Genomic DNA, 25,654 nt, shown 5'->3' with positions numbered 1-25,654 from the left:
TGGGGAGCGGTCACACAGGGAAGAAACTTCCAGGGAGTATGGTCAAGCCTGGAGATGTCTCTTCACATAAATATACTGGAGCTAAGAGCGATTTACAATGCTCTAAGTCTGGCAAAACCCCTGCTTCAGGGTCAGCCGGTGTTGATCCAGTCGGACAACATCACGGCAGTCGCCCACGTAAACAGACAGGGCGGCACAAGAAGCAGGACAGCAATGGCAGAAGCTGCAAGGATTCTTCGCTGGGCGGAAGATCATGTGATAGCACTGTCAGCAGTATTCATTCCGGGAGTGGACAACTGGGAAGCAGACTTCCTCAGCAGACACGATCTACACCCGGGAGAGTGGGGACTTCATCCAGAAGTCTTCCACATGATTGTGAACCGTTGGGAAAAACAAATGGTGGATATGATGGCGTCCCGCCTCAACAAAAAACTGGACAGGTATTGCGCCAGGTCAAGAGACCCTCAGGCAATAGCTGTGGACGCTCTGGTAACACCGTGGGTGTTCCAGTCAGTGTATGTGTTCCCTCCTCTGCCTCTCATACCAAAAGTACTGAGAATTATACGGCAAAAGGGAGTAAGAACGATACTAGTGGCTCCGGATTGGCCAAGAAGAACTTGGTACCCGGAACTTCAAGAGATGCTCACGGAGGATCCGTGGCCTCTACCTCTAAGACGGGACCTGCTTCAGCAGGGACCGTGTCTATTCCAAGACTTACCGCGGCTGCGTTTGACGGCATGGCGGTTGAACGCCGAATTCTAAGGGAAAAAGGCATTCCGGAAGAGGTCATTCCTACACTGGTAAAAGCCAGGAAGGAGGTGACTGCACAACATTATCACCGCATTTGGAGAAAATATGTTGCGTGGTGTGAGGCCAGGAAGGCCCCCACGGATGAATTTCAACTGGGTCGATTCCTACATTTCCTGCAAACAGGATTGTCTATGGGCCTCAAATTGGGGTCCATTAAGGTTCAAATTTCGGCCCTGTCGATTTTCTTCCAGAAAGAATTGGCTTCAGTTCCTGAAGTCCAGACTTTTGTAAAAGGAGTACTACATATACAGCCCCCGGTTGTGCCCCCAGTGGCACCGTGGGATCTTAATGTAGTCTTGGATTTTCTCAAATCCCATTGGTTTGAGCCGCTCAAATCGGTGGAGTTGAAGTATCTTACATGGAAAGTAACCATGCTACTGGCCCTGGCTTCAGCCAGGAGAGTATCAGAATTGGCGGCTTTATCATATAAGAGCCCATATCTGATTTTCCATACGGACAGGGCAGAACTGCGGACGCGTCCTCATTTTCTGCCTAAGGTGGTGTCAGCGTTTCACCTGAACCAGCCTATTGTGGTGCCTGCGGCTACTAACGATTTGGAGGATTCCAAGTTGTTGGACGTGGTCCGGGCATTGAAAATATATATATTTCAAGAACGGCGGGAGTCAGAAAGTCTGACTCACTGTTTATATTGTATGCACCCAACAAGATGGGTGCTCCTGCTTCTAAGCAGACGATTGCTCGTTGGATTTGTAGCACAATTCAACTTGCACATTCTGTGGCAGGCTTGCCACAACTGAAATCTGTCAAGGCCCATTCCACAAGGAAAGTGGGCTCATCCTGGGCGGCTGCCCGGGGGGTCTCGGCATTACAACTCTGCCGAGCTGCTACTTGGTCAGGGGCAAACACGTTTGCAAAATTCTACAAATTTGATACCCTGGCTGAGGAGGACCTTGAGTTCTCTCATTCGGTGCTGCAGAGTCATCCGCACTCTCCCGCCCGTTTGGGAGCTTTGGTATAATCCCCATGGTCCTGACGGAGTCCCCAGCATCCACTTAGGACGTTAGAGAAAATAAGAATTTACTTACCGATAATTCTATTTCTCGTAGTCCGTAGTGGATGCTGGGCGCCCATCCCAAGTGCGGATTGTCTGCAATACTTGTACATAGTTATTGTTACAAACAAATTCGGGTTGTTATTGTTGTAAGCCGTCTGTTCAGAGGCTCCTACGTTTGTCATACTGTTAACTGGGTTCAGATCACAAGTTATACGGTGTGATTGGTGTGGCTGGTATGAGTCTTACCCGGGATTCAATATCCTTCCTTATTGTGTACGCTCGTCCGGGCACGGTATCCTGGCTGAGGCTTGGGGGAGGGTCATAGGGGGAGGAGCCAGTACACACCACCTAATCCTAAAGCTTTATTTTTGTGCCCTGTCTCCTGCGGAGCCGCTATTCCCCATGGTCCTGACGGAGTCCCCAGCATCCACTACGGACTACGAGAAATAGAATTATCGGTAAGTAAATTCTTTTTTTTTTTTAATAATATATTCCCAGAGCAAGTCTGATTTTTCCTAAAATCACTGGGACTTGCTCTGGCACCCTTCTGACACCCCACTGGAAGGCTTGCAGGTGGGAGTTAAAGGTTTAAAATGAAACAAAAAATAACTTACTGTACATGGATTTTAAAGCATCCCAAAGTAGGGTATGGGTCGTTGGGTCGACACACATTAGGTCGACCACTAAAGGTCGACAGGGTGTCTAGGTCGACAGGGTTGTTAGGTCGACAGGGTTGTTAGGTCGACGTGGGTTTTTTGACTGTTTTTGGAGTCATTTTATTCATACAGTGACGGGGAACCACAATTAGTGCACCGCGTCCCCTCGCATGGCTAGCGAGCTTCGGGCAAGGTGCCTCGCTCCGCTACTGCTGCGCTCGGCACAGATTACCGTTCCCATTAGTAGTTCACGTGGATTGGAAAGTATGAAAAAGGTCAAAAAATGAAAAAAATCTTGAAAACTCATGTCGACCTTTTGACCTGTCGACCTTGCCCATGTCGACCTAATGAACCTATCGACCTAGACACCCTGTCGACCTAATGCATGTCGGCCTAACGACCGCTACCCCCCAAATTATTCTAGATCATTTAATTGCTGAAAAACATTTGCTTTCTATTATTTTTCAATGTTATGAAAAATAGAACAAACAGCCATTTCACACATTTCAATAGCCCCAGTTGCTTTCCCTAATATACCTCTATACTGTTATCTAATATTTGTTTGAATTGTTTTGGGGTACAGGTTGATTTCCCCACTTTTCCCCACACTTAACACAGCTAATATTGTAGAAAATGACTGCGATTCCTCTCTAGCCAGCAGCACATATACTCTGAGCACCAGGGTCACTAGTAGACCCTAGCACTGTACCAGAGTCTAGTGCACCGCTGCACCATTTCCCCAGTAAGTTTCCTACTGCACATTAGTGAAACACTGGGAAAATGGCCACTGCACTTTACCCTGTGATTTTTTTATTTTTGTAAATTCCAAGTAGCCCAGAACTCTACAACCACAACCAAAATGCTCCAGTGCCCAGTGGGTCACAGTGATAAGGAATCAGGTAAAGCAAACCGCAAAACTCGTAATCTTCCCCCCCAAAAATCAGTGTTTTAGTATGTCATAAAGCCGACATTTTGGCCATACACAGTGTCTGCTCAGCGAAGCAGTAAGTTCCGCCTTGCCACTGCAAGCCACTGGACGGAATATTACTCTGCAGACGCAGTAACATTTTCTTAGTGAGTAGCAACTAACTATCACCACTTGATAATCGACCCACTGCTGCTAGTTGTGCTGTTATAAAAATGCATGTTTATCACAATACTGTATTTGTGTTTTTGTTGCCAAGTCAGTACTAGAGAAAGAGAGAGAGAGAGAGACATTATTGAATAACTAGCTTCTACTGTACTGCTTTCACCGGTAATGTACTCAAAAGAGCATCCATTCTGTGATCTGAACCAATGACATTGCATGCCTACTGCATTTCTCCCATCTTGTCTTGGGCAACCCCTACTGTATCTATTTGAAGAAAATACAAATGTCTCACCTGACTTCCTCTCTCTGACCTGCTCCAGGTCCACCTCACCCTCAAGTCATGTTGTTCACTGATTGTACTAAGGGCCTAATTCAGATATGTTCACTCGCTAGCTATTTTTTGCAGCGCTGCGAACAGATAGATGCCGCCTATAGAGAAGTGTATTTTAGCTTTGTAAGTGTGCGAACGCATGTGTAGCCGAGCAGTACAAAAACAGTTTGTGCCGTTTCTGAGTAGCTCTGACCTTACTCAGCCGCTGCAATCACTTCAGCCTATTCGAGCCTGGAATTGATGTCAGACACCCGCCCTGCAAACGCCTCGACACGCCTGCGTTTTTCCAAACACTCCCAGAAAACGGTCAGTTGCCACCCACAAACGCCCTCTTTCTGTCAATCACCTTGCGTTCAGCTGTGCGAATGGATTCTTCGCTAGAACCAGTGCACAGCAACGATCCGGTTTGTACAAGTACGACGCGCCTGTGCATTGCGGTGCATACGCATGCGCAGTAATTACCTGATCGCTGCGCAGTGAAAATCGCAAGCGAGCGAACAGATCTGAATTAGGCCCTTAGATAGAAGTGCATGTGATCGGTGTCGCAATGAGCACTCTCCTATAGTCACTGCTCTAGCAACTCTGACCCAAACACACTCTCTAACTACCGTCCCATTTCTCAGCTACCCAGTCCCTCCAAGCTACTTGAGAGACTTGCCTACACTCGCCTTACACACTTTCTTAACTCCCACAACTTATTGGACCCACTTCAGTCAGGCTTTCGTGCCCAACACTCCACAGAGACGGCACTGACCAAAGTAGTGAATGATCTAGTCACTGCTAGATCAAAAGGCCATTACACACTACTTATTCTTCTAGATCTCTCTGCTGCTTTTGACACTGTTGACCACTCTCTTCTCATACAAACACTACAATCCCTGGGTCTTCAGGACACACCCCTTACTTGGTTCTCATCCTACCTCTCTAATCGCTCTTTCAGTGTTCACTTCTCTGATTCTACCTCCTCTTCTCTACCTCTATCAGTTGGAATACCGCAAGGCTCAGTCTTAGGTCCTCTGCTTTTCTCAATCTATACCTCCTCTCTTGGTAAACTAATCAGCTCCTTTGGATTTCAGTATCATTTGTACGCTGATGATACTCAAATCTACCTATCCTCCCCAGATTTGTCACCATCTGTATTGGCTCATGTCACTGGATGCCTGTCTCCCATTTCATCTTGGTTGTCATCTCACCACCTCAAACTCAACATTTCCAAAACAGAATTAATTATTTTCCCACCAGCTAAGAGTAGTTACCAACCTGATATCTCCATAACTGTTGACAATGCAACTATCCACCCTACCCCACAAGCTCGTTGCCTAGGTGTCACCCTTGACTCTGAACTGTCGTTTGTTCCACACATTCAATCTGTCTCTAAATCATCATGTTACATGCACCTTAAAAACATATCCAAAATACGCCCTTATCTTACACAAGACACTGCAAAAACTCTAATCCATGCACTCATCATCTCCCGCATTGATTATTGTAATAGTCTCCTCACTCATCTCAAAATATCTCCCTACCAGACCTCTCCGCTCTGCACAAGATCTGCGTCTCTCATCCACATGTATTACCTGTTCCCACTCAAAATTACAGGACTTTACCCGGGCTTCACCCACTCTGTGGAATGCACTTCCACGCACAATAAGACTCTCCTCTAGTCTCCAAACCTTTAAACGTTCCCTGAGAACTCATCTCTTCAGACAAGCCTACCAAATTTCAGACCCACACACATAACCTTCAATGCTTCCCTATCAAGTTACATCCCCTCTGTACAGTCCACATAAACTCACATTTTGTCTTCCAAAATTGCTGGGTGATCATATCATACAACCCATTAAGAACCTAGCAATCTGAGGAACCATTATGTAACAGGTAGCATCTATCCTTGTGTATCAATGCCTATTTCCCTATAGATTGTAAGCTTGCGAGCAGGGCCTTCCTACCTCTGTCTGTCTGTCTTTGCCCAGGTTTGTTCTATAACAGTTGTTCTAATTGTAAAGCGCAATGGAATATGCTGCGCTATATAAGAAACTGCTAATAAATAATAAATAAGGTGGCTTGCTGTATGAATATAAGTACAGGAGTAGGACCCAATACCTCTGTGCATGCTGCTATCTGTGGTCTTACTGTTACACTGTGCCAACCAATGAATAAGCAGGAGGAGAGTTGGGAGACCAGTAATTAGGGAAATCAGTATTTCCTAGCAAATTCATAAATTGAATATTGATTTGGTTCCATGATGTGTAGACCTTGGTACACTTTCATTTAGCCACAATACACTCAAACCAATTATTTTTTAAGTGTCATTATTCTTGATGAAAGCTTCATGCAGTTCACAGAACATTTGTGTTACAACAAAACATCATTTCATAACCTTTCATTTAGAGTTTCCTATCTTGACCTGTTTTAATGGCCCAAATCATACTGTAATTTTATTTTATGTTCTATACAGGGAGCCTGAAATAAAGGTTACATTTTGTATTGAACAATTTATTTGTCATGGTTCATTTGTGTTGGAAACTTCTGCAGTGGTTTCTCTAGATGAGGATAATCTCCCTGATAGATACAGGGAAGCTAAATCGGTCCTGTCAGACTGTAAAGTACATCCTTTGTCCGTATACTTGGGGTCTAAAAACTGGCCAAAAAGCAGGTGACCCTGTACAGTGATCAGCTGGAAATCTAGTGATTTTTATTTTCATCAATTATCCACCTATTATTTTATTCAGATTAAAGACATTATTTTCTTAATATTGACACATGGTAGGATGTTCCTGGATCCGGTTACCACCCCTTGCGGCCACACCTTCTGCAGGGAGTGCTTAGAACGTTGCATGGACCACCAGCCGTATTGCCCGCTATGCAAGCAGAGTTTAAGAGAGGTAAGGTAACGCTGACTTTTAATTTTTTTATATATATATATATATATATATATATATATATATATATATATTTTTTTTTTTTTTTATCCACTTGAACATCAGTGAATGTGTCTAATCTTTATTGCAGTACCTAAGGGTAGGGTGTTACTCAGTCACTACCCTTCTGCAGAACCTCATGATGGCCATCTTTCCATCAGAGATGACTGACAGAGAGCAAGTTCATCTCTCGGAGATCGCTGAACTGTCCAAGTAAGCTATTGGAAGATATTTATAGTAGGTGTATCTTGTAGCCAAAGCTCCAAGGATTGTGCTTGAAATACTTGTTTACATATTCCTATTTGTTTACTTTTAGCTATGTTTGGCTAGTGTCAGAGTACTTATTGTATTTATTTAAAACTGGTGAAAAGCCGGAGCGCTAGAGATAAGTGGTCTGAAGCTGAGTCGGACAAAATGGCTGTTTTGCATGAAGCTACGGAGCCAGATTTAATGTGAGTTTATGTAGGGCAAATGTGAGGATCCGCGTGGCTTCATGCGGGAAGCTGCACCACCCACTGTTTTGTTGTGTCCAGTTTTGTAGATAAACAGAATGCTGTAAACACCAGTGGTTATATAAGTCACAGTCCAGTGACTTAGCCAGACTTTGAGGTTTATTGGCTCAAGTAATTGAACAGCATTACACACTGTTACACTGCTTGCATGACAGATGGATCAGAGCCTGTATTGGAGAAGGTGTATAGGAAGCTCACCAACAGTCTTCTTGGTATAGGTAGCAGTGCAGGGTTCTGGAACAGTGGTCACAAACCGGTAAACAAGCGGGTCCCGGGAGCTTAAAGGAGGATGTCCGTCCTCCCACCATGTCACTTGTGTACAGTCTGACAAGATGGCAATGCCCATGCGCAGATACACTATCGGCAGCCATCTTGGATTGGGAATGACATTTCCCTAGAGAAGCCATTTTGTTGTAGACTGCCCAGTAGCGCACTCCACTGTTCTAACATGTTTCACAGTCCATGCCCGCACCCATTATTGTTAGTATTGTCACTTGCACCATCCCCATGATTCCTGTCAAAAACAGACTTCCCTTCTCCATATGCATGACTCTGAATAGCTACACTTCTATAACACTCCATTAAGGTGGAACAGTTCATTGTGGTCACGCAGTCGCTGCCTAGTTCCTGCCCCAAAACGCACCATTTCAAGTGAAGAGAAATCTAGTCAAGATCCGTCAGAGAGTATCAGCCAGAGATACGCAAAAATGCATAAATTCACTTCTGCGCATGCTTTGTATGCAAAATCTCGCTATTTTCAGCTGTGAAAAAATGTGTCTGACTCAAAGTGGGCAGGATTATCACTACCTATAGCCAATTAGAGATTACAATGTTAAAACAGCAGTCCTGAGTATTTCAGCTCCGCCAACTCCTCTGTGAAAATGCATATGCAAATTTGAAGTGAAGTGAGAGGGAGTATAACAACATGTAGACAAAGCATACACGTCTGCTTTAATAACAGCACCAGAGTACTAATGTCGAATAAGTGCAACAAGATTGTGGTACACAACCTTCTAATGATCATGTAGTCTTTGTTTTTGCATTGTTAAAATGTGAAAGAAAAACAATTCAAATGTTTAGACAGTTTAGGGAGAGATGTACTAAGCAGCGATAAAAGTGGAGAAATGAGCCAGTGGAGAAGTTGCCCATGGCAACCAATCAGCATTGACATAACATTTATAATTTGTATACTATAAAATTATACAGAGCAGCTGATTGGTTGCCATGGGCAACTTCTCCACTGGCTCACTCTTCCACTTTTATCACTGCTTAGTACATGTCCCCCTTGTCTCTAATTACAAAAGTATTGTGCAGCGGCAGGGTCCGTGGGTGCATCACTGTAAAGGTGGGTACACACGGAATGATTCAGCAAATGATGTCGGCGTTCCCGATGCAACGGAACGACAAATCGTTCAAATTGTTCTGCGTGTATGAAAGATAACGATGCAGATTTGCGCTCGTGCACATGACACGCGGGTCGTTAGCGACAGCCTCAGATTTTTTGTACATGCAAGAAGATCTGAGGCTGTCGCTAGCGATGCCAGCATGGCCTCCGTTCCCCACCCCCATGCCATCGTTCGCCAGCATTGACGTGTGTATGCACTTGCCGATGCCGGGTCCTGTCGCTGACAATGTTTCATTGTCTCGTGTGTACCCGCCTTTAGTCTTACCTTCTGAAGGTCTAGACATTGATGATTATGGGGAGATGCATCAAGCCTACTAAAGATTGGCGAACGGAGAGGTTGCCAGTAGCTTTGAGCTAGCGCATTTATCAAGTACAGTCCATAGAAAAATAAGTCGAAGATGATTGGTTGGTATTGGCAACTTCTCCACTCTGTAGAAGGTTTGATACATTTACCCTATGGCCTTGGTATGATTTACCTGCATTGCTCAAAGTTTTTGTTTTTTACACACATGGGAGGAAAAGCTTCAGGTGTAATTAAAACAAATCTACCTAATCTATTGCTTGTAACTAGAGATGTTTTGGATCTGGATTCATCTGTGTGTTTTGGTTTTGCAAAACCACACTCAACTGTTTTTGTTTTGGATTCGGATGTTGGTTTGGTTTAAAATTGCTAAAATAAAAAGATAATCATTGATAAAAATCCAAAAGAAAGTAAACTTCATTGATTTGGATTTAAAATCAGAATTCCGAACCATGAGAAGATCTGAGCAAGGACTTGGGGGGTTATTCATACCTGATCGTAGCAGCAAATTTGCAGTTGGACAAAACCATGGGGGTCATTCCGAGTTGATCGCTAGCTGCCGTTGTTCACAGCGCAGCGATCAGGCTAAAAATCAGCATTTCTGCGCATGCGTATGCCCCGTAATGCGCACGTGCAACGTACGGGTACAAAGCCCTTTGAGGTTGTGCTCAGGTTCTAGCGAAGTTTTCAGTCACACTGATGGCCGCAAGAAGATTGACAGAAAGGGGGCGTTTCTGGGTGTCAACTAACCGTTTTCAGGGAGTGTCTGAAAAAACGCAGTGGCTGGGCGTTCGCTGGGCGGGTGTATGACGTCAAATCCGGACACAAATAGGCTGAAGTGATAGCAAGCGCTGAGTAGGTTCAGAGCTACTCTGAAACTGCACAAACTGTTTTTGCAGAGCTCGGCTGCACATGCGTTCGCACTTCTGCTAAGCTAAAATACACTCCCCAGTGGGCGGCGGCATCGCGTTTGCACGGCTGCTAAAACTAGCTAGCGAGTGATCAACTCGGAATGACCCCCCATGTGCACTGCAGGTGTGGCAGTTATAACGTGCAGAGAGAGTTAGATTTGGGTGGGGTGTGTTCAATCAGAAATCTAAATTGCAGTGTAAAAAATAAAGCAGGCAGCATTTACCCTGCACAGAAACAAAATAACCCACCCAAATCTAACTCTCTCTGCAAATGTTATATCTGCCACACCTGCAGTGCACATGGGTCCTCATTCTGAGTTGATCGCTTGCTAGCTGCTTTTAGCAGCAGTGCAAACGCTAAGCCACCGCCTACTGGGAGTGTATCTTAGCTTAGCAGAAGTGCGACTGAAAGATTAGCAGAATTGCTCAAATCTTTTCCTGCAGTTTCTGAGTAGCTCCAGACCTACTCCTAGATTGCGATCACTGCAGACTGTTTAGTTCCTGGTTTGACGTCACAAACACGCCCTGCATTCGCCCAGCCACTCCCCCGTTTCTCCAGCCACTCCTGCGTTTTAGCCTGACACGCCTGCGTTTTTTAGCACACTCCCGGAAAACAGTCAGTTTCCGCCCAGAAACACCCACTTCCTGTCAATCACTCACCGATCAGCAGAGCGATTGAAAAGCGTTGCTCGCCCCTGTGTAAAATTGCTTAGTTTTGTGTGAAATTACTTGGTGCGTGCGCTCTGCGGCCCATACGCATGCGCAGAACAGGTGATTTTTTAGCCTGATCGCTATGCTGCGAAAAACGGCAGTGAGCGATCAACTCGGAATGACCTCCAAGGTTTTTCACAAACTGCTAACAAATTTGTTGCTACGATCAAGTCTGAATTACCCCCATGGTTCAGATTGGATCTCCTCTGGAAATCCAGATTGGGTTCTGGTTCTATTCAGATCCACAAAATCTGGAGAACAGAACCGTACATGTCTACTTGTAACTCTAAAGACCCTTCCATTGTTTATCTTTTTAAGGTTCAAAAACACTGACAAGTATTTTTCTCCCTTTTAGTCTGGTCAGCAATGTGCCGATCTTTGTCTGTACAATAGCCTTTCCTGAAGTCCCATGTCCTCTCCATGTTTTTGAACCACGTTATCGCCTCATGATGAGACGCTGCCTTGAAACTGGGACCAGAAGTTTTGGAATGTGCCTGTATGAGAGTGGTAAGAGGTACTGAGCAGGTATTACTCATATTATATTATACTTTCTTTCTAGCTTCCTAATTCCCTTGTCACCTAGACACAGGGGAAGCAGCTATTTAAGGTCTAAGGGCCTGATTCACTATGGATCGCTATTGAGGATGAATTAGTAATTTTTACTAACCTGCTACCGCTTCGCACGTGAAGAGCCGCCCAGAAAGGGTAAAAACTTGTTTTTGAACGCAACATTCACAGACGTCTTCAGAGACACGCCCTGAAAACCACCATGCCTGCTTTTTCCCAACAACTCCCCACAAACACCATGTTACCACCCACAAGCAGTCACTTCCTGTCAATAAAAATGTGTTGTCTTTACAATCGGGCTGCATCCGCAGCGCATCAGATTTTGCCCTTTGCGTTCACAGCACAGTCTGCCGATAATCGCTCACTGCGTGCAATCTCACATTTGCAAACGGTAGTGAATAAGGCCCTAAGTCAATATCCATGACAGTGAAGCCTCAACTCCCTAGGTACACGTAAAATAACTGCATGAAATGCCTTCTTCATGTCAGTGGTTATTACAGTCTTAAGAATCTTCATTTAACAAGTACACTTATGACCAGGGCCGCACTGCCCACCTGGCACTTCTGGCAAATGCTAGATGGGCTGGTGGGCCGGTCCGGTTAACAGAGATCTGGGAAGGCTGCGTACAGCGCAGCTTTCAGCTCTCTGGTTGTCCTCCGCTGCCACTGCCGCCCGTATTGCCCCGTTGCTAAGCAATATGGGGCATGCCACGAGTCCACGCCCCCCGACTCATGGCAGTGCCCCCATATGCAGTGTCCGTGCACCCCTTTTGCGTCACACGTGCCCCTTTTCACATACGCGCGCACACGGATGCCATGACCGAAAAGAGGTCCCAGTCCGTCCTTGCTTATGACTAGTAATATTGCAGTGTAATGTACTTTTAACATTGTTTCCAACATACTGGTAGATACCCCCTAATTTTCTCAAGTCAGGTCCAGAACTCCTCTCCTCTTTCCCTCGATCACATTCATTCTCACCCTCTCTGCTCCCTTCCCACCCAGTGCTCGCCTACCTGGCACTTTGCCTTTCTGACTTTGCTTCTAAAGTGCTTGAATAGCTTGGATTTAATCCAGATCCTGAAGGATGTGAGTCACATAGCGCAATGTACAGATGTTTGATACTTTGTGCATGTGCCTGACTCATACTGCAGTACAGGTCCTGCATCGTTGGGCTCACTACGACTGATGTCACTAGAGTGAAGTGTCAGAAGACTGAGATTGTCTGGCCTCTTTATAGGAACAGCGGTGCAGTGCCGTAACTAGATATTTCATCGCTGTGTGCAAGAAACGGCATCGACGCCCCTCCCCTTATGCAAAACGGGCAGTGCGCGCCGTAGTCTCCATTACTCAAATTACGCCACACAGTAGCGCCACTACACCAGGTAGAGCCCCTCTTTACACATTACGGCACACCGCGTCCCCCTCTTTATACATTAGGGCAGACAGCGTCCCCCTTTTTACACATTAGGGCAGACAGCGTCCCCCTTTTTACACATTAGGGCAGACAGCGTCCCCCTCTTTACACATTAGGGCAGACAGCGTCCCCCTTTTTACACATTAGGGCAGACAGTGTCCCCCTTTTTACACATTACGGCAGACAGCGTCCCCTTTTTACACATTACGGCAGATAGCATCCCCCTTTTTACACATTACATTACGGCAGACAGCGTCCCCTTTTTTACACATTACGGCAGACAGCGTCCCCCTTTTTACACATTACGGCAGACAGCGTCCATACCTAGTTACGGCTCTGTCTCTGACAGTCATGAATTTAATCAATTTAATGTCTTTTACCTGTTACGATTAATGTTGCTCAAAGAAAAAGTAATTACCATTTATGTGAAAGCAAAAGATCGCTCAGGACTGTACATAACAGGATCTGTTATTTGGCTGCTGATCCCAGTACTTGCAGTTCTGCAGATTCTCTTGCATGTATTAGCCTGAACGATAGTTCCCTTGTATACAAAAACCTAATCTTACCGTGGGAGGGAGAGACTTCACTTGCTGTGTTAAGCAGCAGCAGCAGCCGTCTCTCCTGTACCCGGAAGCCAGTGTACAGTGCAGGAGGAGGGGGGGCGGAGCAGAGCACAGCACACGGAGGAGAGACTCACAGACACAGATTGCCCAGCGCTGCCTGCTGTGCCTGTGATCTATATTAGCAGCGCTGCCTCCGGCAGGGAAGGAGCCGGGCGCAGCGCTACTAATATACTGTACACTACAGCGGGCAGCGTAGCAGCTGGTGGCAGCTAATCAGTGTGGATGCTGATGGTGCGCCCACAGTGCAACTGTGCTGTGTGCAATGCCCCATCCGCACACACCTAGTTACGGCACTGCTGCGGTGGACAGATTGAGCGACCCCCTGGGACACACAGCCAGGCGATGGTGTTGCATGAGATCCGATGCTGCCTCCTAGGATGCAGCACATATCACTAATGCACGCAGGAGGCATCTGCTTATATCTGACACCTCCTGCTGCATTACCATGTTAGAGTATCACTGCTGCTTCAAAGGATGCCTCCTCAAACCACATCTGAATCGGGCCCCATGTGTACAACCACCTGCACTTACTATCCACTCACTCCCTGCCTCCTTGACTCCCTTCAGTCAGGCTTCCACCCTCTACACCAGGTGTTCCTAACCTCGGTCCTCGAGGCACACTCTCACTGCGGGTTATAGTGATATCAGGCTTCAACACTGATGATTAAATAAAAATAACTGAGGTAATTATTGAGTCACCTGTGCTAAAGCATGGATATCACTAGAACCTGGACTGTCAGTGTGCCTTGAGGACAGTGGTTGGAAATGCCTGGCCTGTGTCATGAGACTGTCCTACCAATGATCTGACACCAAACAATATTTATGTTGGTTTTTTTTTTACAAACATTTATTGACTTCACAGCCAGTGCCCAAGGTGTGTGGGTAATAGCCCTAGTGCTATCAGCAGGGAGCTGGTTATTACCAGGGAACAGTGTCCATATTTAATTTTTTTGTGGTCCCCACTCCCTAATGCTGACTACTTTAAAGCTGATTAGCTCTATGGCCTCCTTGCTATAGTGCCACTAGCCCTGGCTGGTAATGGAAATATCGGGAGGACCTCACACTCTTTGTGCTGGGGGAGAATATACAAACTCCATACAGTGGAGGGGGGAATTGAACCCAGGACCACAGTGCTGTGAGGCAGTAATTTGAACACACCAACAGTCTGTCTCTATCCCCACTGAGCCCCAATAGCTCCTATTGTCTCACTATAGCCCTCTTCCTCAATACTACAAGCTCTCATGAGTATGACGTCTGTCCGCCCTCTGTCTGCACGTCCTTTGTCACTTTTATATGCACTTCTCTTGCTTTTATATACAATTTATATTTCTTTTTCATCCACTAGGGGTCACTGGAGTACTCTTGGGATATGGACGGCGTAGCAGAAACAAAGGCACTGAATATTTAAATTTAGAACTCTCCACCCCTCCATATCCCAGAGTACCTCAGTGTACGACCTCAGTGTTTTTTCTGTGCTCAAAGCACTAACATCGGCTTGTGGGAGTTCCCACACTTTGTGGAAGATTTTATTAATTTTTCATTTTTACTTTTTATTTTTTACTTTTTTCAAAAGCACATCCCTTCCCAGTTTCAGGAAAAACATGGGTCCGGGATAGTGCCGCTGCACGGGCAGCGCATGGCGTGTCGGTCCTCACAAAGAGCACCCTCACAGCCACAGGCAGCCCACTGCTCCTGCAACAGCTGAACGGAGCTTATACATAGAAGCCCCGTCGCAGCCATGACTGGATGACTGAAGAGCTGGACGGAGCTTACACATAGAAGCCCCATCGCAGCCATGACTGGAGAGCTGGACGGAGCTTACACATAAGAAGCCCCGTCGCAGCCATGACTAAGATCACTGGAGAGCTGGACGGAGCTTACACATAAGAAGCCCCGTCGCAGCCATGATCAGGGATACAAGCAAGGTAGGCTGGGGAACGGGGCGGTCAGCGCAGGCTGCCGCCCCGCTATGTTGGTTTTAATATGCCGCTTCCGCCGCTCATCCGCCCGCCACAGCCCCAGCCGCTACGTCTGCAAGCTCCATACAGCGCTACGTCCGCCCGTCCCAGCCGCTCCGTCCAGCCGCCCAGCGCCATACGGCCGCAGACGCTCCCTCAGTTCTCAGCACTAAGACGGTGATAACCGGGCCGCCGCTCCGTCCGGCCGCCCAGCACCATCCACCCGCAGATCAGTGCCAGCGCTAAGAGGCTGCAAGAAGGCCTCCCTGCAAGTCTTCCCGGGCTTCCCGCAGAGACACAGCGTTACAGGGGGGAAGAGGGGCGGTGGAATCTGGCGGATCACAGCGGCAAGGGTATGTAAAATACCTATATGAACAGCAGCACAGTGTATATGCAGCTATATATATGTGACAGGTATTTATAATGTATTGTAACCTGTCCTGTGAGTTTCACTCAATAATAGGCTATTGAGCCTATATTACTGTCTGTGATTATCACGGTATAATAGGCTATTGAGCCTATATTAATGTTTGTGATTATCACTGTATAATAGGTTATTCAGCCTATATATTAATGTCTGTTATTATCACTGTATAATAGGCTAGTGAGCCTATATTATTGCTGTATAATAGGCTATTGAGCCTATATTAATGTCTGTAATTATATTCATAGAGCATGTGTTGTACCCTGCCTGTGATTATCACTGTATAATAGGTTATTCAGCCTATATATTAATGTCTGTTATTATCACTGTATAATAGGCTAGTGAGCCTATATTATTGCTGTATAATAGGCTATTGAGCCTATATTAATGTCTGTAATTATATTCATAGAGCATGTGTTGTACCCTGCCTGTGATTATCACTGTATAATAGGCTATATTAACACTGAAACAATTGTAACTTGTTCTGTGATTATCAGGGTCAGCATGGCAAAGGGGCCATTTTAACCATGCTTCCTGTTGTTTTCCAGTTTGTAATTCTGGAACATTCCTGCCCTACATCTCTAAGCCACCAGAGGCGCAGGGGTGTTAGTGGGAATTTGGTTCGGGTTTCACATAGGCTGCCCATGTGAACTGCTTTTCACATAAAGAATACTCTGGTTTGTCTTCAGATCGAATAAATCTTTCGCCTTTTACTAAAGATTTCCGTGGAGAGGAACAACCATGAGTTTCATATAATTTTTTGATGCCTGCCTACGGCTGGGCTTAATATGCTTTTCAGCAATAAAAATATATATATGACACATAATAACTTCAATAAGTCGTGCAAGTGTCTGTCCGTTGCCTATTGTGGTGTCTGTCTGCATAGCGAGTAAGGCTCTAGCGCAGACTAAAAATAATTTTAAAGATCCTATGTTAAGCATTGGCAATTCAAATTAAAGGAGCGGTAACATCGGAGTCTCGGAAGTTACTCCGCCAGCTCTAATGAAGGACAGTCTTTCCAAAGGGCCAATTTCCCTTTGGGTACCAGGGTGTTTATTTAACTGGTCTTATAATTTAATGCACGATTCTATGTCAAATCTCACAGCGATAACTACGAGTGAGAAGGGTACATTAGACCAGCACTCAGATAGTGCGGGGTTTTTGACAACCATACATTGCTAAAACCCAGTGAGTCAATGTCTCCATTTTTACAGAGACTGAGTAGACTCTAACCACTATTTAATCGTTTCCACATCTAAATGACGCGATCCGCCATTGGTGAATTCGTCTGTGTCAAACATTATAAAGACCCAATATACATTTGGTTCACTAGACTCTATATATGGAAACAATGACGATCACTGTTAATGAGAAGCTGCAGAGTATATCTGTAAAGCTTCTGCTAACGCCGGTTACTTCGATTCTCACTTTTCATCGTCGCTAGTTTCAGCACGACAAGGCCAGAGCTTGTTTGGTCCTAAATTTGATATTCAGCCATTACCGCATCCAGTATCAAAACGGAAATACTTGTGCCGGCGTTTAATCCCTTTAGACTTCAGTTTTTTCAAGGCGGTGGTACAAAAACAGTCACGCCTTGTAACGACAGGACGCTACAGTCAACAAGCCAGTGGCTTGACGACCTATTAGGTCATCTCCATTTTCCAATTGTGGAAGCGCGTCTTTACACGTTACATTTGCGGGGTTTCCAGACATCAACGCATGGATGTCTCCGCTATTTACAGATTAAAGGACAAGACTGCCTCTGTCGAACGGTTTGGCAGGTTGCCATTTAGTCTCTGCTGGTTTCAGCTGTTTTTATTTCCAGGCATAGTACACCAACAGAGTCAGGGTTACTTATTCCCCTCTGTTTGGGGTAACAAAACCAGACAGCTCCGTCGCAGTCTCAATCAGCAAGTCACTTACTGCAGTTTGAAAATGGATTTTCTGCGGTTAGTATTTGCATATTTGGAGCCACAAAATTGCATAATTGCACTTGATCTTCACAATGCGTATTTACCCATTCCGGTTTGGTCATTACAGGTTCTAGCGTTTGCAAAACGCCACAACCATTAACCATTTCAGGTTCTACCATTTGGCTTCTTGTCAACGCCTCGGGTATTTACCAAAGTGATGTTGGTGAGGATAGCTCATCTCAGAGCCCTGCCAGTGACAATCGTTCCATACTTAGACGATCTGCTCATAAGAACTCTGTCTCAACAGAGTTCCTCTAACTTGCGCTACTAATGTATACTGCGGTGGCAGGTCAAGTTCAAAAACAATCGCATCTAATTCCGTCTAAACGACGTCAATTCCTAGGTAAGATTATAAATACGGTAAATCAAAGACATTTACCTACTACACCAGCAAGAACAAATGTACATCTAGTAATTAGTGCAAAAGCCACGCACACTAGCGGTACATTGGTGTATTCGCCTGTTAGGAATAATGATGTGTTTTCAAAGCGCTTTAGTTCGCCGGGCTTCACTCGCGTTTCCCACAGAGGGGCGAGGGTGTATATACTCTGGACGAGAGTCTCAGAGGTTCAGGAGTTGTAGTTAAAAAAGATCAGCGACAGGGGTTCTAAAACGGATCACGACAGATTGCTGTCGATAAATGTCCTGGAACTCCGTGCAATTTACAATGCACTACATGCTTCGCTTTCACTCTGACCAAGTGCAGTCAGACAACGCAACGGCAGTTGCATACACAACAACCAGGGAGAACCAAGAAGCCGCATGGCAATGCGGCAGGTAGCTCGAATCCTCAATTGCCCAGAACACCATTATGTGATGTTGTCAACGGGGTTCATTCCGCGAGTGGACATCTGTTAGACAGATGATCTCACCCGTCGGGATTTATATCCTGAAAACTGGGCATTAAATCCAGAGGTGTTTCATATGTGAATCCACAGGTGGGGTTACCCTCAGGTATACATGAGGGCATCTCGCCACAATTTCAAACGCTCAGTATGTGTACAGAACGACAGATCACAAGGGCAGTGGCGGTGGAGTTTCTCACATTCGTGTGGTCATACAGCCTCGTGTATCTGGCTCCACCATTTTCCGCTGCTCTCTCCGTTGCTAAAACGGATCATAGGACAGTTCGTCACAGTCATACTAGTGATATCTCATGGGTTTCGGAGAGCTTGCTTCTCGAATCTCCAAGGAATACTTGCACACGATCTTGGCCCGCTCATAATACGTCCAACCTGTTACAACAGGGACCGTTCTGTTACCCTTATTTACCTATGTACCGCGGCTGCGGTTGACGGGGTGGGGGTTCAGACCGCCCTCTTAAGAAAAGAAATAGGGCATTACAGTATTATACCAACCATGTTACGAGCTAGGAAGCCGCTTACGGCAGCTCATTATTACAAAATTTGGTGTGCCTATATAGGTGGGTGTGAAGCTCGGAAGTTTCCGACATCATCTTTCAAGTTACCCGTATTCTGTTATTTTACAGACGGGGTGAGATGGAGAACTGAGTTTATCTGCACTGAGGGTGCAGGTATCTGTGTGGTCAAGTTATTTTCAAAGACGTTTGACTCTATTGCGTCGGTACACACCTTTTCTACAAGGTGTCATCAAACGCAGCCTCCATTTATCCCACCTACAGCGCCATGCGACTTGAGGCTGGGTTCAGATTTCTTACAGTTTTCATATTTTGAACCCTTACAACAAATGGGGATTAAGTTTCTCACTTGGAAAACGTTTTCTTCTAGCCTTAGCTTCGGCAAGGGTTTTGTTTTCATATTTGGGTGCCTTGTATTCCAAGCCACCGTATTTGAGTTTTCTCATGTCAAAGCAGAACTTCGGACGAATTCCGATTTCTTATTCTTCACATCAATAAACCAATAGTGGTTCCTGTGTTGACAGCACATTCTAGAATTCTGAATGTGGTACACGCATTACGCGTCTATATGTCCCGAACGTCTACAGTACGTAATACGGATACGTTGTTTGTTCTCTATAATGCGGCCAACTGGGGTTAGCCAGTTTTCTCAGCAGACATTATCCAGTTGGAACAAAATGACTACAAGTCAGGCTTACTTGAAGGCTAAGTTACAGTCGCCTTCGTCAGTAATAGCTCATTCCACAGGTTCTGTGGGAATGTCAGGACCAGCTGGTCGTGGAGCGTCTACGACGCGGCTACATAGCCTTCAGTGCACACGTTTGTGCGCGTTTACACGTTATTAAACGGTTGCGGCATCAGCATCTAGCTTTGGCTGCCTACTGTTACAAGTGTCAAACAGCTCTCCCGCCCACAAGGGAAGCTTTGGTACGTCCCAAGAGTACTCCAGTGACCCCTAGTGGATGAAAAAGAAAATAGGATTTTGGTACTTACCAGGTAAATCCTTTTCTTTGAATCCATAGGGGGCACTGGACGCCCACCCAGAGCAGTTTTACCTGGGTTGTGTTAAGCTCACAGGAGCTTAGGGTAACACATTTTACCTGGTTTGTATTAAGCTCAAAGGAGCTTATGGTAACACATTTTCACCGATTGGTTCAAATTATAAAGGTCTATCGGTTATGGTGTCAACTGTTTAGTTGACAGTAACGTTATGGGTCAACTTTGTTGTTGTCCGTTATGTTATAGGAATTCTCCATTGTCAACCTCTCTATAGTAGTTCGCTCAGTAAAAACACTGAGGTCGTACACTGAGGTACTCTGGGATATGGAGGGGTGGAGAGTTCTAAATTTAAATATTCAGTGCCTTTGTTTCTGCTACGCCGTCCATATCCCAAGAGTACTCCAGTGCCCCCTATGGATTCAAAGAAAAGGATTTACCTGGTAAGTACCAAAATCCTATTTTTGTATGATTTGTTGTGTTTGGCACTGCAGAGTTTTGTGATGCCTTACAAATAAATGAAGATCTCAAAAATAAAAAATCTTTTTAAATTGTATAAAGATATTGCTAAAAACATACAAGGAAACCAAAAAAAATCATTTCCACCCTATTGATATGTTTGAAACTTAAACTTTTCTGCGTGAGCCTTATTATTTACATTATCTCCCTATAGTTTTTCAGACTTTGGCTGCATGTTGGAGATCTTGCACTTGGACTATTTGCCAGATGGGCGATCACTGGTGGAGACAATTGGTAGGAGACGTTTCCGAGTGTTGCAGAGGGGTCAGATAGATGGATATCACAAAGCGGAGATAGAATACCTGGTGGACAAGAAGCTGGAGGGTGAGGAACTGCAGGAGGTACAGAGGTTACATGATATGGTGTACCAAGAGTTAGAGGAATGCTTCTCGCAGCACAGAGGGAGTCTTCCTCGTCGTATCTTCATGCATCATACCAGCCCACCTCCGAAAGACGACAACATACAGGTCAGTATTGGGAAAAAGGGTTTTTGTTTTTTAAACAAAACCTTAGGTGTCCAACATGAAATTGTCAAGCAGAATAACTGTACCCTCCTCTCAAATCTAAGGGAGAGATATATCAAATCTTGGAGAGAGTTAAAGGGGTGAGAGAAATAGTACCAACCAATCATCTTCTAACTCACGTGCAGGCTGTGCTAGAAAACTGACTTTTATCGCTCTCCATGATTTGATAAATCTTGCCCCAAATAAAAAGATATGGTAGAACAAATCTAATAATCAATTGGATGCATCAGAGCCCAACTTTGGGCAGCTTTCTGAAAAGGGCATAGTAGGAATTCATCCACACGTAAATGGTTCACCCTGTGTGGGGAGGGGCAGCCCCCATCACTCCATCTTTTCCCCGCCCTCTTTCCTTGTCCCATTTCTCCCTGTGTTTGCTACTTTACTACCTACTGTAGCTCTCTCCCCCTACCCCTTCCCCTTTTTCTTTAATGCTGCTACGGGCAGAATGGATGGTGTAATGGTTAGCATTACTACCTCACAGTATTTAGGCCGTGGGTTTGATTCCCAACACGGCCCTAACTGTGTTGAGTTTGTTTAGTCTTCCCATGCTTGCGTGGGTTTCCTTCGGGTGCTCCGGTTTCCTTCCACAATTTAAAAATATACTGGTATGTTAATTGGATCCCAACAAATATTAACCCTAATGTGTAAGTGTACATGGGCAAACTAGATGGGCCAAGTGATTCTTATCTGCCTTCAAATTCTATGTTTCTATGTATAAGGAACTGTGAAATATACACATAACAGCTGTGAAATATAAATTTAGTAATTTGCTGTTTATAAAAACTAATATACAACAGATTTGTCCTCATACATCCCTTCTCAATGTTTCTATGTGTCACTTGTATATCTGTGTGCAACTGAGTCTGAATCTGTATACGAAGTGCAATGATGCAGCAGTCCCAGATTTTTTTCATGCCTAGTTCCATTGTGCATCATATAAAGACTCAATCGCACACAGCTAAATAAGTGTCGCATATCAAATTAATCAGCACCGTCTCATTTCACCACATGTAATTCCGACTAAGATGCACATTTGGGCGAAAAAGACACAAGAAAGACGCTACACCGTTCGGCGAGGCTCACCCGCATCAGGGTCTCGCGCCACATTGTATATTAAGGCTAGGCGTATGAGGACACATCTCTATATTCGTTCTATGTAGTATTCAAAAGTAGGCAAGTACAGTAAGATTGCATGAAAGTTTGGAGCGTTTATATAAGAGTACAAAATCCATGAGGTCACAGCATAAAACTCATTCCTATGTGACTCTTGCCCAGTATCAGTCACTACATTGGCCATGGTAGGACGTACTTCATTCATCACGGATAGTACCAAAGATAAGATTGTGTACACTTTTCATATCTTCCTACTGCATTCCCTATTGAGGTCGGTTGAATCGGATAGGTTGCTGCAAGCAACACAAACTGTCTCCTTTGTACCAGTTTTCAGCAATATCAGATTCCAAGTCTACCACATGGGGCCACTGTGTACTTTTAGAAACAGAAAAGATTACGGGATGAACTGAATTCATGCTTTATCTCTCCACATACACATTTGTGTTCCTGCATCCCAGATTTCTATCACTCTCTGTTAAACACACACTGTTCTCACACTGTATTTTATTAATGTCCCACATGTACTCTTCAGGTATAGTAATGATCGTTCGGCTGCATGCAGTATTGGCGCTGCACATTAATCTGGTCCTGCTGTATTAGTTGTTATCTGTGTCTGCGGCAAAATATTCCTGCTGTTTTCCATAAACACAAACCTCATTTATTCCAAAAATTAGTTGCAAATGGGGGAAAAAACCCCAGTTGTTTTAAATGATGTAAATATTGCTACTTATTTTTCTATTAAATTACACTGGTAATGAGAAGAAGTGGTAATTTGATTGCTGGGAATTAATCTGCAGTTGAACATTCTTGCTGTCAGATGTACAGTAACGTGGTAAGAGCACTGTATACTGCTATATCTATGGTCTAGCACAGACATGTCCAAACTGTGGCCCTCCAGCTGTTGAGAAACTACACATCCCAGCATGCCCTGACACAGCTTTAGCATTGTCTGACAGCAAAACTGTGTCAGGGCATGCTGGGATATGTAGTTTCATAACAGCTCTAGCATATTCTCTACCAAGTAAAACACAAATAGTATTTACAGTGCATATTCGTAAAACTTTCTGGAGCTTATCAGAACGAAATACAGATATGTCCACGGTCATCCATCCCAGGAACAGGTCACATATGTGGCTACATCGCGGTTGCGACTAGCCACACCCACGTGATATCCGTTTGCATTCCTGTGGATCACTGTTTCACCCGTACGCTAGGTGAGCATTGACATCCATTCCAGAAGCCAGAAAAATTTGCCTACTAAACATTGTTAGTAGCCCCTTATTATTTACATATGCAGCCACTTTTGGGAAAAAATGTCTGGTACTACAGTTAAGTCACTGAAAATAAAATGTCCAATATCTCTAGTTCTACCACGGAAAGAAAATGTATACGTGTTATTTATTTGTGAACGGCAGCCGTTCTTTTATGACAGTTTTTATTTGAGGTTTAGCAAAACTTTAAAATGATTTTATGTAGTATACTATATATTGATATTATACGTAACTACCAAGATAAGGTAAGTGGGCTATACAAAGTGTATGGAAAGCAGGTGCTTCCTCACAAATGGGGTTCCTGGATTACTGCCCTCGTACTTAGGGTTATGTGTTATATATTAGAAACCAATTTGCTGAATATGTTATAAACCGTGGCTAGCAAAAGAAATCTCAGTTAAGCTGGCAATACATTAGAACGACCAGCATCAGATGCAGGTCGTCTTGCAATTTCCCTTCAACTCCCTGGCAGTCCCGCTCTCACGATTTGGGCGTTTTATGACACACAATGTGCATTTGATGTGCATACGATCTTACGAGGGATGGTCTCTTTCCATCAGCGATGCTGCTGTGCGTATGATCAGAGGATGAGACATTCGACCTGAGGGACCGTGCATCAAATCATAACCGTACCCAAATAATGCACGATGTGCACCCGATGCATCGATTGGGGCGTCCAAATTGTGTATTCGTACAGTACCTAAAATCGTTCTAGTGTATGGCCAGCATTACATTGAATATTTTTAGGGTTTTTTTGTGCATGGTTAATAGAAACTCCATATACTGTATAAAATATCACTTTATAAGATCACATTTAAAAATGTCACGTTGCTAAGGGGAAACCAGATTCACATAGTTCAGTACAAGTGGGCCTTGGTTGACTAATACCTATGTCATACTTGCCGGTATTCTGGCTCCCAGCATGGCATGGTGTGGGGCATGGTACAGTATATTTTGGGCGTGGTTGAGGGGGTGATGCTAAGTAGGGGCGAAGTGGGGGGCGTGTCCGTAAAAACGTGTCATCGTAAAATGCCGATATTACAGCCATTGTGAGGCAGGTGGTGGGGCCACAAAGACTTGATTCACCGCAAATTGTGTTATCCAGCCGTCCCAGGGAGGTTGTGTGCAGCTGTGGTGGGCATACAGGCAGGTGGTGGTCGTGTGTGGGAGACTTACCCATTGTTCCAGGGAGGCAGGAGCGCCATTCCGGGAGAGTAGGCAAGTATGATTATCACCGAACATCCTTATCTCATGTCTTTTACATTAAGCGGCTCTTCTTCAATAAATAAGACCAGATACTCAGGAGGAGATGTGCAAAACCTGGGGGAGAGATAAAGTGGAGAGTGATAATGTACCAGCCAATCAGCTTCTGTCATTTTTCAAGCACAGCCTGTAAAATGACAGAAGCTGATTGGCTGATATTTTATCTCTCTTAACACAATCCCCCCCACCCGCTGTAAATCCTATGTCTCACAATAAACAGTGGCTAAGGTTGTGTTGGCATGAAATCGGCAATAGACGAGATCCTACCCCCGGTTTACCCCCTAAAATGTTATATTGTTTTAAACAGAAGAAATAGGGTTCTCTTCTGTTTGTATGTATCAATCGGATATCTTTTTTAATGTAATTCGTTTTGTATAGAAAAAAGAGAACGTTCAGGTAAAGTCAAATCTTTTCATCTTTCTGATTATTGTAAATCTTAGATTACAGGTAGTACAATCTCATTTATTTTCCTGCAGATATGGGCCCTCATTCCGAGTTGTTCGCTCGCTAGCTGCTTTTAGCAGCAGTGCAAACGCTAAGCCGCCGCCCTCTGGGAGTGTATCTTAGTTTAGCAGAAATGCGAACGAAAGGATCGCAGCGCAGCTACAAAAAAAGATTGTGCAGTTTCAGAGTAGCTCGAGACCTACTCCTAGCTTGCGATCACTTCCGACTATTTAAATCCTGTTTTGACGCCTTGCGTTCGGTCAGCCTACGTTTTTCCAGCCACTCCTGCGTTTTTATCTGGCACGCCTGTGTTTTTTCACACACTCCCCGAAAAAATAAGCATTTACTCACCGGTAATTCTATTTCTCATAGTCCGTAGTGGATGCTGGGGACTCCGTAAGGACCATGGGGATTAGCGGCTCCGCAGGAGACTGGGCACAACTATAAAGAAAGCTTTTAGACTACTGGTGTGCACTGGCTCCTCCCACTAAGACCCTCCTCCAGACTTCAGTTAGGATACTGTGC

At 44.8% G+C, this 25,654-nt stretch overlaps 1 protein-coding gene and 1 non-coding gene across 4 annotated transcripts in view; both read left to right on the top strand.

Annotated features, from left to right (window-relative positions):
* The window catches only part of LOC134933276 (LON peptidase N-terminal domain and RING finger protein 1-like), a 148,896-nt gene that overhangs the window by 110,983 nt on the left and 12,259 nt on the right, over positions 1-25,654 (top strand). For all 3 annotated transcript variants that reach the window (XM_063928351.1, XM_063928350.1, XM_063928352.1), the window contains exons 7-10: positions 6,673-6,787; positions 6,915-7,036; positions 11,019-11,177; positions 20,669-20,981. In XM_063928351.1, coding sequence (XP_063784421.1) covers positions 6,673-6,787; positions 6,915-7,036; positions 11,019-11,177; positions 20,669-20,981 — 709 coding nt within the window. The remainder of the gene's footprint in view (positions 1-6,672; positions 6,788-6,914; positions 7,037-11,018; positions 11,178-20,668; positions 20,982-25,654) is intronic.
* Positions 16,318-16,432, top strand: LOC134938668 (U5 spliceosomal RNA). The gene has a single exon (XR_010181182.1). It is a non-coding gene; the product is annotated as a U5 spliceosomal RNA (small nuclear RNA).

The sequence above is a fragment of the Pseudophryne corroboree genome, chromosome 6, assembly GCF_028390025.1.
Source record: "Pseudophryne corroboree isolate aPseCor3 chromosome 6, aPseCor3.hap2, whole genome shotgun sequence".
Classification (NCBI taxonomy): domain Eukaryota; kingdom Metazoa; phylum Chordata; class Amphibia; order Anura; family Myobatrachidae; genus Pseudophryne; species Pseudophryne corroboree.
This window is presented reverse-complemented; position numbering and strand designations above follow the sequence as displayed.